Source organism: Gallus gallus, chromosome 31, assembly GCF_016699485.2.
Source record: "Gallus gallus isolate bGalGal1 chromosome 31, bGalGal1.mat.broiler.GRCg7b, whole genome shotgun sequence".
NCBI classification, from domain to species: domain Eukaryota; kingdom Metazoa; phylum Chordata; class Aves; order Galliformes; family Phasianidae; genus Gallus; species Gallus gallus.
This window is the reverse complement of record NC_052562.1, coordinates 2,006,071-2,019,637: the sequence shown is the minus strand read 5'-3', so window position 1 is coordinate 2,019,637 and position 13,567 is coordinate 2,006,071. Positions and strand designations below refer to the sequence as shown.

At 53.9% G+C, this 13,567-nt stretch overlaps 3 protein-coding genes across 5 annotated transcripts; all 3 read left to right on the top strand.

Annotated features, from left to right (window-relative positions):
• The first annotated feature begins 88 nt into the window (after positions 1-88).
• Positions 89-2,611, top strand: FFAR2L (free fatty acid receptor 2-like). 2 transcript variants are annotated; one of them, XM_046904776.1, is made up of 2 exons: positions 89-136; positions 1,030-2,611. In XM_046904776.1, the coding sequence occupies exon 2, from the start codon at positions 1,043-1,045 to the stop codon at positions 2,144-2,146; it is 1,104 nt and encodes a 367-aa protein (XP_046760732.1). In that variant the 5' UTR covers positions 89-136; positions 1,030-1,042; the 3' UTR covers positions 2,147-2,611.
• Positions 2,612-4,169: 1,558 nt separating this feature from the next.
• LOC124417457 (immunoglobulin superfamily member 1-like) lies at positions 4,170-6,640 on the top strand (the record flags this gene model as incomplete). The annotated part of the gene is given in 6 exon segments (XM_046904789.1): positions 4,170-4,437; positions 4,519-4,592; positions 4,594-4,831; positions 4,944-5,078; positions 5,460-5,497; positions 6,617-6,640. Coding segments are annotated over 6 exon segments (777 nt in total), but the record flags the coding sequence as incomplete, so codon positions are not given.
• A 1,520-nt stretch (positions 6,641-8,160) lies between these two features.
• LOC121107871 (V-set and transmembrane domain-containing protein 1-like) lies at positions 8,161-10,746 on the top strand. Of its 2 annotated transcripts, XM_046904878.1 has the most exons (6): positions 8,161-8,213; positions 8,287-8,322; positions 8,432-8,710; positions 9,214-9,348; positions 9,503-9,540; positions 10,116-10,746. In XM_046904878.1, exons 1-6 carry the CDS (start codon positions 8,192-8,194, stop codon positions 10,251-10,253), a joined length of 648 nt encoding a protein of 215 aa, XP_046760834.1. In that variant the 5' UTR covers positions 8,161-8,191; the 3' UTR covers positions 10,254-10,746. The 2 variants fall into 2 exon arrangements, with proteins under 2 accessions (XP_046760834.1, XP_046760835.1); XM_046904879.1 differs by lacking the exon at positions 9,214-9,348.
• Positions 10,747-13,567: the final 2,821 nt, after the last annotated feature.

The window sequence follows — 13,567 nt, the reverse complement described above, 5'->3', positions numbered from 1 at the left end:
TGTCCCCACCCCATGACAAAGGAGAAAGGGCCTCTGCGGGGAGTGGCCCCCAAGTGTGGCCCCACCCCTGGCAGTTCCTCACTTAACAGGTGGGGCGGGACCCAGCTCCCCACAGACACTGAGGCAAACAGAGGAGGTGAGCACATGGGGGATTCCTGGTGGGCTGAGGGATGTGTGGCAGCAGTGTAGTACTGGGGAAAGGTGAAGAGTCGTAGGGTTATCGGGAGGGATATGGGGTCATGGGACGATGTGGCAGGATGTGGGGTTGTGGTAGTATGGGTTGGAGATATGGGATCATGGTGCTCTGTATCTCGATACAAGGCCAACGAGCTGGACATGGGGCAAGCAGACAGCACGTGGAGCTCTGGAGTGGGATGGAGGGTCATGGGGCTGTGGGGCAGGACATATGGCTGTGGGGTAGCAGGGAGGGTTTTGTGGTGGGGCATGAGGTTTTGAGGAGTTGTGGGGTGTGGAGAGCTGTGGGAGAGCGGTGGGATTTAGGGGCAGTGATGGGTTTTTAGATGGGGAGGCTCAGTGCCCTGCCCCTCGTCTTCTCCTCACCCTGAGCAGGAAATGCATTAATCAACACCAAATCTCACCCCATGTCCTGCCCCACAGATCCATATCCTGTTTCATAGCTTTCTGCCCACAGCCCCGGAGCCTTCCTCCTGCTGTGCTCATCCTCATGTCTTTGGGATTACTAGGACCACATACACCTTCCCATAGCCCCATATCACACTTCATAGACCCATAACTCTTCCCACTGCCTTATATCATGCCCTATAGCTCCACATCCAACCCCATATCCTCATTGCCTGTCCCATTCCCCCAGAAATTAACATATTACCCCACGGCCCCATTTGTGCCCCATAGCCCTGCCTCATAGCCCCATGACTCCATAGTCCAACCCATAGCTCTGCTATCACCCCTTAGCTCATCCTATAGCCCCAGTTTGATACCATGGCCTATCCTGTAGCCCCAGTATGACCCCCTAGCCTGCCCTACAGCTCTGTGCTCTTTGTCCCACAGCCTTCCTCTCGCCATGCTCGTCTTTGCTGTCCACGCGCTGACCTTCGCCGTGGGATTTCCTGCCAATGTCTTCACCTTCCTCACCCTCCTCATCAAAATCCGATGTCACCGTCCTCATCCCCACCTCACCGCTGCCAACCTCCTCCTCCTCAACCTCATCACTGCCGACCTCCTTGTCCTCCTCTTCCTCCCCTTCAAGATGGCCGAAGAGGCAGCCATGATGGTGTGGCCCTTCTCCACAGCGCTCTGCCCCATAGCAAACTTCTGCTTCTACTCCAGCATCTACCTCAGCACTCTCTTTATGGCTGCCCTCAGTGTGGAGCGCTACTTTGGGGTCGTGTTCCCGCACCGCTACAACCGGCGCCGGAGGTTATGGCGGACAATGGCTGCCAGCGCTGTCCTTTCAGTGATGGCATTGTCCCATTGTTCCATCGTTTTTGTGGCAGAATATCACAGAGAGTTTGGTGTCAATGGGTCTGAGGCTGATGGGGAAGGTGGTTATGGGGTGAATTTGACCAAGACCAGGGAATCCGGGATCCGCAGGATCTCCAGCCCCAACACCAACTGCAACATCTCCAGCCTCAAATCCTCTGCCTGCACAACCCCAAACACACCCCACATCCCCACCACCACCCTGTGGACTTCCCAGAATGCCTCTGAGACTAAGCGCCACTGGGGCTACCACTGCTACGATGACTTCTCCCAAACCCAGCTGCACTTCGTCCTCCCACTGCGCCTTGAGCTCTTCCTCATCCTCTTCCTCATCCCCTTTACCATCACCATGTTCTGCTACATCGGCCTCATCCGTGCCCTCCTCACTCGACCCCACATCCCGCTGCAGAAGAAGTACCGCACTGTGGGGCTGGCTGCGGTCACCATGGTCAACTTTGGGATCTGCTTTGGACCCTACAACATCTCGCATGTGGTGGGCTTTGTGCAGCAGCGCAGCCCTGAGTGGAGGCCCTACGCTCTGCTCCTCACCACCCTCAGCGCTGCGCTCGACCCCTTCATCTTCTATTTCTCCTCCAGTGCAGTGCGGAGGGCGGTCAGTGGGGTGGCGGGGGCAATTCGGGACACAATATGTAGGTTTTGGGGTTGGTGTTGGCACAGGGAATGAGCCTGTAAGAGAAGGCAGTTATGGGCTAAATAAGGTTGTTGTGATTGGAGTGGGTTTAATGGGGTAGGAGGTCAGAAATGGGGATGGGTCCAGATTCCTTGTGGTCAGCGTGGTCCCACAGACGTGTCCAATGTTTGTGGGTCAACCAATTCTTGGTCAGTGTATCACTGTCCCATGGGGTTGGGGTCAGCATGGAAACATGGTAGAGATCAGTGGGGTCAATAAGATCCCACAAATGTAACCAATGTGGTCAATGGAGAACTGTGAGTGTGACTTAATGTTGACCTTGATATCCAATGGGGTTGGAGTCAATGTGGACCAAAGGATCAATGTGGACCCAGCGTTGCTTCATCCCCACTGTCCCCAATTCCTTCCATGTCCCCCATGTCTGCAGTGCCCACAATATCCAGCAATGTCCGCAGTTCCTCCAATATCCCCAGTGTCCCCAGTGCCCTCAGTGCCCTCAGTGCCCCCAGTATTCCCAGTGTCCTGACAGCTGGCAATAACTTCAGGGCCATCAGCACTTCATGGAGATCCCTCAGCACACTGCCACTCTCTCCAGAGAAGGAGGACATCTGCAGCCTCAAAGCAGAGTCCCAGCAGTCCACCTCCATCAGGATGTGCCCTGCACTCTGTAGGGCTGATCCAAGGTGCTATAACAAGGCAGAAGTGCTAATTAAACCCTATTCAGCAGCCATGCATTTGTCTGAGAGTTCCTGGTCTCGTGGCAGTGACAGCCTGGCACAGCAGTTGGCGCAGCAGTTGGTGTGGGCAGGGCGAGCAGAAGGGCAGAGCATCGCTCCCCACTGCGGAGATCAGCTCACCCATCAGCTGCCTCCCAAACAACACATCTGGATGCGGTCTCTACAAGGCTGAAAGCTCTTCCCAACATCAATGCAGCTCTCCAAAGTGTGCACACCCCAGAACGTGCCCATGCAGGTCTGCAGCAGCTGGAAGTGCCTGAGCCTGCACCCAGGTCATTGCCTAGGACAAAGTGGTCAGCTCCACTCCTCCAGACCCCCTTCAGATAGGAGACAAGGGTGGCTGTCGTAGGGGACTCCTCCTGAGGGGAACAGAGGCTCTGACACATCAGCCAGACTCTACCCATAGGGAAGTGTGCTGCCCTCCTGGGGCCCTGCTCAGGGACATCACCAGGACACGTCCTGCTCCGGTTCACCCCTCTGGCTGTTCTCCCTTACTGATGGGTCAGGCCGGCAGTGATGCAGTCACTGAGAGAAGCCTGAGGGCCATGCAAAGGGTGTTCAGGGCACTGGGGTGGTCAGTGGGCAGAGTGGGAGTACAGGTGGAGTTCTCCTCTGTCCCCTCAGTGGCAGTGAGGGATGCTGAGAGGGTTGGGAGAACTCATCTGATAAATGCGTGGCTGAGAGGTCGGTGCCACGGCAGGAATTCTGTCTTTTCTGACCACGGGGCGGTGTACTCTGTGCTGGGCTGATGGCTGCAGGTGGATCCCCGCTGTGTGAAAGGGGGAAGCGGATCTCAGACCAGGAGCTGGTGGGGCTCACTGAGAGGGCATTAAACTGGCAGCCTTTTGTGGACAGCGTGAGACATGGAGGGGTGACAGAGTCGGGCGCCCCAACTGGGGATGTGTGCAGTGCTCTGTGTGTGTCACCACTGGGTGCCCTCAGTACCACCACCCACTTGGGGACCACAAATACCACATGAGGAGATGACATCACAGCATGCTGTCCACAAGAGGAACTGACAGCAGCTCTTCGGCCACTTCTTTTCTCTGCTGCAGACTCGCTGTCCCCAAGCTGCTCCTGCCTCATGGCACCAATGGCGGTGGCCCTCAATGGGGACGTGGAGCCACAGGAATTGGTGGCCCTGTGTGGGACCAGGACCGTGTCCCTTGCAGGTCAGTGGCTGGTGGCAGCGAGCAGGGCACAGCAACGTGAGTATGGGGACAGAGGGAGGGGAGCGTGGTCAGGGGGCCAGCAGAGGGGCCCAGGAGGGTGTGCAGGGACAAGGCTGACTGCTGTCCCCTGTCCTAGTGCCCCGACCCTCCCTGTCGCTGCACCCCAGCCAGGGGGTGTCCCTGGGGGACACTGTCACCCTGCGATGCCACCTGCCCCAGTCGGCTGCACAAGTTGAGCTCTACCAGGATGGACTTTTGGGATCCTACAAGGACATGGACAAGCATCAGGTCATGGCTGAGTTCTCCTTGGTTTGTGTAAAGCTGGAAGATGCAATGAAGTATTGGTGCCAGTACTGGGTTTTGGAGCCACCGGGGGTATCAGAGAAGAGTGTCCCCATCGAATTGGTGGTGACAGGTGAGGGTTATGGGGCAAGCAGATGGGCCTGGGCATTCTCCGTAGGGCCATGTCCTATCTCTGTTATCTCCCTGCATTCAGATCATCAATATTCCCCACCTAACATTTCCATCAGCCACGAAAAAATTGTGGAAGTGGGGACCAATGTCACCATCCAAGTGCTGCAATCAGGGCTATGGGGGCATCATCTTCTTGCACAAGGACGGGCACTCAGCCCCTGTCCAGCACCAGGACCCCCGTGGCGGGGGCACAGCCACCTTCATCCTTGTTGCGGTGACCTCAGCTGACAGTGGCACCTACAGGTGCTCCTATCACCCCAAGGCCTCCCTCTTTGTGTCCTCACCCCTTGGGGACAGCGTGATGCTGGAGGTGACACCCACACCTGCACCCCCAGGTAGGTCTGAGCCCTCCATTTAGGTGTCCCTGGTGTCACTCATTTTTGGCCGTGTCACTGCATCCCATCCTCATTGTGGTGATGGGGACATGCACACTCCTGCACTCCACAGGTGATGAGAGGAGGTCCCGTGGGAACCTGGTGGTGGCAGTGGTGAGGGGCTGCACTGATGCCCTCACCTTTGGCCTCGGCATCTTCTTTGTCATCGATGCCCAAAACCTCTGGATACGGAGAGATGTGAGGACTGGTAGGGAAAGTCTTAAATGGTTTTGATCTCCTATAGATCTCCCCACTTGTCCCCTTCCTCCTCTTCCATTCTCCTGTAGAATCCACCAGTTGTGCCGTTCAATCCACCGTAGGTTGCCCAACGATTCCCCCGAGTGTCCCCTGCCCCCATTCCAAACCCTATAAATTCCCCCACATATCCCTCTGTTTCCCCTTCCAGCACCTATAGTTTACCCCCGTCATCTCGTGCATTGATGTCCATTCCCCACTGATCCCCTGTAAATTCACTCAAGTATCACCTGACTCCCCTATCATTCCTTACATATCTCCACATGCCCTACTAGTGTCACTTCCCCTTCATCCTCCATAACCCCAACCCTATTCCCCTCCTCTTTTGACACAGGGGCTGACACAAAAATCCCCAAGGACATGCAGTTCCAGGTAAGGGCCTGGGTGAGGGATCCAAAATCCCAACCTGTCCCTTGGACACCCCACACTCCAATTGAACCCTCCACCTCATATGGCTTACTCTACGCTTACGTGCACCCCCAGATCCTGGCTGTGGGGAAGTGCAAATCTGCATTGTGGAGACCCACCTCGGCCCCAGACCAATGTTTTTGGAGTCCCTGGGGATCTCCCAGCCATAAACACCCCCATGACAGTGTGGGCAACCCCAAACCATGTAGTGGGACCCCAAAAAGCCACGCAAAGGATCTCCCAATTTTGGACCAATGGGACCCCAAATCAAAGCCTCCTCAGAACCCCAAATGCACCATATTTCACCACCAGCTCGCACTTAAAACCGAGCTGTCCCTCCTCACTGCCATCCTGAGGAGCCCCACTGTCTCCATGTGACCCCTGGTGACAGTGAGGGACTGACCTGTGCCGACCAGAAGATCCCATCCCATCGGGGCACCCACCACTCCACAGCTCCCAGATACTGATGCTAATGTGGGTGCTGGCAAACCCCATTAATGTCTCCCTCCCAGGTGTCTCATTTTTGGGGTGTACTGTGTGGGAGAGACCCAAATTCCCTGTTTTGGGCTCCCTGATGCTCTGTTTCCCTTCTCAGTGATTCCCAGATCTCACCAAATTTAACCCCCACAAGTCACTGCCAGAGCCTCCATATGCTCAATCACATCAAATCCCTAAATGCTCATCTCTAACCACAACATCCTTTCATTGCCCTCAAATCCTTCCGCACCCTTTAATACCGTGGGTGCAGATCCCCACAGCTGTGAGCAGAGCGTGTTCCAACACAACTGCTCTCAGCAGTACAGCAGCCTCAGAGCTGCTGCTCACAGCGCTGAGCTGTTCCTTCCCTCTGGGCCATCCCAGCTCTCAGGGCTCTTTCCTTCCCTGCGCTGGCACTGCTTCTCCTCTCCAAGGGCTGCCCTGCAATTCTGGATGCTTCTGCCCGTTGGCCTGCAGCGTGTGCTCATGGCACAGCGGCCATGGATGCAATGTGCTCCTTGTGCTCAGCAGTGCCATCACTCGCGCTGCAGGAACCTCACCGCAGGAACTCCTCACATGCATTTCTTGCTGTCTCCTTTTGGCCAGGTGGAGACTTCAACCTTTGGATGAGCGCTCTCATCCCCCCTTCTGCTCCTGCAGCTCCTCAAAACAGACCACAATCGCTTTTCTCCCTCCATCTCTCTCTCTTACGTTCCTTCTCTGCTTCTCTCCATTTCCCGTTTTCTTTCTTTTTCTCTCTCTTCCTCATTTTCCTCCCAGTCATCTTTTCCTCTTCTCCTGCAGCAGCCATAACCTCAATTTCCCTGGAGGTAGCAGAGAAGGCAATAACACCAGTGCCAAAGTACCCTTTATCCGTATCGCTCATTCACTTTTTCGTGAAAGTCCCCTAATTTTGTTGCAGGGGACAAGTTGATTGGTTGCAGATGTAAAGTTCAATGAATGGTCTTCTGTTCCTCTGAGTCACTGTCTGACTCTGTTGCCCTGGAGAGCCCAGGCAAGCACAGACTGCCCTACTGGGGCACTGTGCAGAGAGTCTGGCATATGCTTGGGGACACCATGCCAGGGAACACACAGTGTGTGACACCCCAGGGTGCAGAGCGTGTGGGGCACCTCAGCAGTCACAGTGTGCAGAGTGCACCTCTCCACTTGTCCCAACCCAGAGGGACCCCATGGTGCAACCACCCCTATGGGCTAATATTGCCACATCAGGAGGTGACATCACATCATCCTGACCCCAGGAGGAAATGACAGCAGCTGTCTGGCCACTCTCTGTCCCCACGGCAGTCTCGATATCTCCAGTCTGTACTTCTTCCTCATCTGCCCCAGAAGAACTCCTCGTTGCCCAGGAATCCCTCAGGCCTTCCCAGTCCTGCCCAGAAATACACCCACCGTGCCTCTGGCAAACAGAACTCTTTGCAATCCATCCCAACATCACATCACCAGTCCTGTGGGACCCTAGATGTGTCCCCAGCCACCCCAAGGCCTCAATGAGTCCATGTTCCTAACCACACGTGTGCGTGTTGCAACACAACTGCTCTCAGCGGTACAGCAGCGTCAGAGCTGCTGCTCACAGCTCTGAGCTGTTCCTTCACTCTGACTCTGCTGTCCTGGAGACCCCAGGAAAGCACGGACTGCCCTACTGGGGCACTGTGCAGATTCAGTGCCCTCAGTGTGTGCCCTCCCCATTTGTGTGGGTGTCACAGTGTCCCCAGCCGGTCTGTGCTGATCCCTGAGGGCATGACAGAGGAAAGCACAGAGAACAGAGTGTGGTACCCAAACTGCGTGGTGACAGCTGGCTGGACGTGTTGGGGATCACAAGTGACCTCCCATGTGGAACACGCCATTGAAGCCACATGTTCTGTGCTGGGCAACCCACGGAGGACACCACTCAAGGCCACGTGATGGCAGAACTTTGGGGAGTGTGGGACACTCAGGGGATGACCGCCTGCATGGAACACCACAACAGAGGCTGTGTGCAGTGATCTGAGTGTGTGACCCTATCTGGGACCCAGCACTGTCACCACAGATGGGGGAAATCTGTCACGAGGATATGACATCACGGCATCCTGTCCCCAGGGGGAAATGAGATTGCCTCTCCGGCCACTTCCTTTCCCCACTGCAGTCTCACTGTCCCCAAGCTGCTCCTGCCTCATTGCAGCAATGGCGGTGGCCCTCATCCTGGGTGAGTGACAATGGGGACGTGGTGCCACAGGGGTGGGTGGCCCTGAGTGGGACCAGGACTGTGTCCCTTGCAGGTTGGTGGCTGGTGGCAGTGAGCAGGGCACAGCAACGTGAGTATGGGGAGAATGGGGATGGAGGGAGCGGAGTGAGGGCAGGGGACCAGCAGAGGGGCCCAGGCGGGTGTGCAGGGATAAGGCTGACTGCTGTCCCCTGTCCTAGTGCCCCAACCCTCCCTGTCGCTGCACCCCAGCCAGGGGGTGTCCCTGGGGGACACTGTCACCCTGCGCTGCCACCTGCCCCGCATGGCTGCCTGGGTCCAGCTCTGGCTCAATGGAACTCTGAGATTTGACAAGGAAAAAGACAAGGAGCAGGATGCAGCTGAGTTCTCCTTTGCTGTCACAAACCTGGAGGACGCCGGGACATATCAGTGTCGGTACCAGGTGTCAGAGCCACTGTGGACATCAAATCAGAGTGACCCCGTGGAGCTGGTGCTGACAGGTGAGGGCACTATGGACACCGGCTGGCCCTGAGCTTTTCCCACACGGCCAAGTCCCATCTCTTCCCCTCCCTGCACACAGACTGCAGCTTCCCCCAGCTCAGCATTTCCCTGAGCCCAGGCAACATGTGGGAATAGGGACTGATGTCACCACCCAGTGCTGCAATGGGGGTTGTGGTGGCACATTCCTCCTGCATAGTCATGAGGAATAGAGATGCTCAGCTCGTATCCTGTGCCAGGATCCCACTGGTGGGGCACAGCCACCTTCACCCACTGAGGGGGGACTCTGGCCACTGCAGCACCAATAAAAAATCCTACAACCCCAAGGACCACACATTTGTGTCCTCACCCCATGTAGATAGCATGGTGGTGGAAGTGACACCCACACCTGCAACCCCAGTTAGGTCGGAGATCCCATTTGTAGGGCCCCAGTGTCAGCCATGGGTGGAACTGTCACGGCATCCCTGCCGTGTGATGGGGACACCCAAACACTCGGAGCCCACAGGTGCCACGGGGCGGTCCCATGGGAACCTGGTGGTGGCGGTGCTGAGGGGCTGTGCTGCTGTCTTGGTCTTCAGCCTGGGCCTCTACTTTGTCCTCGATGCCCGCAGCCTCTGGACACGGAGAGATGAGAGCGCAGGTGAGGAAGGACTTCAATGGTTTCCATTCCCTATGCATCCCCTCAAGTGTCCTCTGCTTATTCTTTGACCCTCTGCAGATCCTTTATGGTTTCCCAGTTGTTCCTCGAGGCCCACACATAACTCCCACCCTTCCCCCTCTTCTTTTTGATGCAGGTGTCACCCCTGAGATGCACAAGTCAGTGCAATTGCAGGTAAGGGTCTGAGTCAGTGGAACCCAAATCCCAGTTCACTTCTTGGGACCCACACCTCGCATCTCCACGGAAACCCAAACCTTCCCCAAGGGGACCCCAAGTGACCCCCAACCTCATATGGCTTACCCTCACATTTATGTGCACCACCCGTATCCAGCCCTTGGGAAACACAAACCTGCACTGTGGGGAACCCCAGCCCACAGATACCCCTAAATACCCAGAACAAAAGATGCCCTCCAAGCCTTAAACCCCCTCTAGACCCTATAGGCAACGAGAACTGGACTAGAGGGGCACTAAATGCACCCACAGGGAAACCCAATGACCCATGGGGACACCAAAATTGAGCCTCTTGTGTTCCACCAGTCTCTAAACACCTCATGACCCTATGGGCACCCCAAATCCACGGCTGGACCCCCAAACATTCGCCATGCAGACCTCAAAGCTAAGCCCAGTCACAAACACAGACTCCTCCTCATGGCCACATCCCCCACATACCTACACCACAGACCCACCCTCAGCTCACTCATCTTGGGGACCCCCCTTGGTAGCACCCCACTCTCCTCCTCCATCTCCAGGGGCCCTCCAGGGACAGCGAGGATCTGACCTACGCCGAGATGCCAGCTGCCATCCCGTGCTCCCAGTCTCCCACTTCCCCCACTGCCCCCCAGTCCCCTGTCATCTACACCACAGTGAGCACTGATTTACCGCGCTGATGGGCCTCCCGGTGTGTGGAAGGGGACAGACCTCAAATTCCCTGCTTGGGACTCCCTGATGTCCTGTTCTAACCACAAACCAGATAACATCCCCAAATCTAACAATCCCACATTCTCACTGGTACATCCCAAATGCTTCCCAGACGCACCAAATCCCTAAATGCTCATCTCTTACCCCAAAGTCCTTCTTTATCCCCGCAAAACACTTAGCAGACCTTGAAACCTCCAAATCCTCTCCCATCCACTCCCAAACACCACCACCATACCTCTGAGACCCCCTCATCTGTCCCAATCTACCCCTCCTCTGGAGATCCCCAGACACGTCCCTTTGCTCCCCTTCCATCTCCTACAGATGCCCTATAGATCCCCTATAAATTCCCCAATATTTCCTGCCTCCTATTCTGTTCCAGTTTTATCATTGGTCTTTGGGTGCTGAGCAATTCCTTTGTGCATCACTTGCTTTGGAAAAATATATTCATATATCTGATCATCACTACCGTTATGTCTCTCTTCGTTTTCGATCTCAGTAAATAGATTTTATTTGAACCTACAAATTCTTCCTCTTTCTCTCCATTTCTCACCCCAAACCCACTGGGAGGGGTCAGTGAGAATGAAAGCTGCGTGGTGCTGAGCTGCTGTTGTGTGACAGCACCGCAGTCCCTGTGCTCCCTCCCTCCCACCCTCCATGCACAGGACGTGACACTCACGGGGCGGTGCTGTCAGATCCCCTCCGTGTGGAAAGGTGCAGACGTGACCTCTCAGCTCTCCCCCAGGAAGAAGTTTCTCACTCAAGCAGGAAAGCGTTTGCCTTCAATAGCTGAAATTTTTGATGATACAGGTGAGGAGGGGGATCCATCTTCTTTAATTAACTGGATTTTCATTAGTTTGATAACTTCTTTCATTAGGCCCCTTTGCTTATCCTGATCTTCGTCAAATGTTTCTGATACTATTACGGGTTCATCACGATTAATCAGTAGAGACACCTGCTCTTGTACTTCACCCACTCTGTTTGCTAACTCTGAGATGGCTGAAATGGAAACGTGGGTTGGGAGTAGATGTTGCTCATAGTTTTGGAGTGTAAGAATCAATTTGAAAACTAGGGGTCTTCTCTGTTGGTCCTCGTATCTGTGGAATGTGGCCACTAGTGTGGGGGCGTATCTGTCTGGTGCTGCTCTCGTAAGTTTTTGCCATATTTCAGGTGTTGTCCTCACTCTCTCCGGATCATGGTTTTGGCGTGGATCATTAGGAGCAAAATTAGAGTCATATAACATTTCCACCAGGGCTATTTCCCTCGAATACTGGATACCTTTCTCAATTGTATCCCACGTTTTCATTGCAGGCTGCAGAAGTTCTTTGTAGGGATACCTTTCCCACACAGCTATTAATATTCGGTCCCAGAGGGTTGCAGCTCCATCCAAGCATCTGCTAATTCCCCTGGCAATGGATTTGGCTCTGGCAATGTCTCCTAGTTGGCGGGCTTCGTTACCATCTAGAGACAAGCTACTGGCCCCACTATCCCAACAGCAAAGCAACCAGGTGACAATAGATTTGTTCGAACGTCGTTCAAATTCCTTCCTTGAGCTTTGGATTTCAGTCATCTTGAGAGGTCGACGAACAGTAATAGAGATCTCCTCTTCATCGCTGTCCTCTTCATGCCTCTTAGTTTTTGCTTTTGCCTTTCTTGGTTCTGAGGAAGCCCCTTCGCCAGGATCTTCCTCTACCTCCTCCTCCACCTCTTCTTCTTCTTCTTTTTTTTCGCTCTAGACGTGAGGACACCCGCTTCCATTTCTTGCCTTCTGCAGGGGCTACTGACACTGTTACTGGTGTCTGCTGTGACTGATCAGGTCTGACTGGAAGACTTCCCCCTTTGGCTTGCACCTCCGCTCGAAAACTCTCTCTCTCCAGAATAGTATTATACAGAGCGCGGTAGGCACAAGCCAAGCCCCAGATAAGCCGTACTTCCTTTGATCTATCTAAGCCGCACCGTCCCTGACTCAAATGCTGGCTCAGTTTCTTGGGATCCCACAGATGTCCAAGAGCGAAATCCCATGGTATGGCGGGTCCCCACGCTTCTAAGATTCTTCCTAAACCTTTCCGTGTTCCTTGCCTGTCATCATTCTCTGATCTTGGAGGAGGCTTCTTCCACTTAGCACGAATGAAGAGCAATACATTCAGGGATATCGATAACATGCACACAAGTATGAGCACTGACTCGGTATTTGAAAAACGTTTGACAAACTGAGAGGGAAGCCTGGAAACTATTTCGAAAGTCTCAAAAATCAAATTATACAACATTGCATAAAGCCACCAGACAGGCGCCTCTATCAGTGCCCTTACTTGGTTATATATAAACATAATTCCACAGCAAGACATCAAGAGGTTAATTATAGACTGGTAACTGGCAAGGAACATGATTGTTTTTAATCCCTTATACAGTGCTCTGACAATAAAGAGCAACCTCATAGCTGGTAACTGCTAAAGGGAGGGGGGGGTGAAGGGAAGGAGAAAAAAAAAAGGAAAACAAACGGAAACCACTCGGTAGAGTGTCTGGAGTTTGGCGGACTGCCCAGGCTATAATCTAATCTATGAAGGCCACACCAACACCAGCAATGCTTTGTAGTCTCACAGTCTGGCTTAACAAAATCCTTTTTCTTACTAACGTTAAAGCTTCAGACGAATCTTGCCTGCATTCTCCACCAAAAATTTGTCATGGAGTTACCTAGATAGATCTGTGCCTGTGACAGGGGGGCAGTAGGCTCGCGGGCCCCCTCCCCCCCGGCTTCCTGAGAAAAAAACGGAGCAGCGGCAATGATCTAAGAAGGAGAACTTATTTTACTAACTACGATGTTGGAATGCAAGATGACACGATATAATACAATCTAATTGGGAGTAAGGATAATAAATCAAATGAAATGAGAGAGAGCGAAAGAGCGAGAGAGAGAGAGAGAGAGAGAGAGAGAGAGAGAGTTTCCGAAACCGAAAGCCTTACTTGATGAAGGCGCCTGGCTTGGAAAGCACACCCACTCCTCTCCCAGCAGCAAGCGAAAGTGAAGAAGCACCGCGCGCAACCAGATGACGTATCTTCCGTGATGTGTCTTCCTTCTGTGACCGTGAGGTCCTCTGGGATACGTAGTTCTTCTCTTTTGTCCATGATGTTATGATGTGGAATACCAATAGCGAAGTTACAAAACCATGACATCCAGCACTAAAAATAAAAACAAAACTCCATTTGATCCCTAAATGTTTTCTCCAGCCACACACACTCTAGAATGGTAACTTTACACTATAAGAACTGTATCAAACTACCCAGAAGC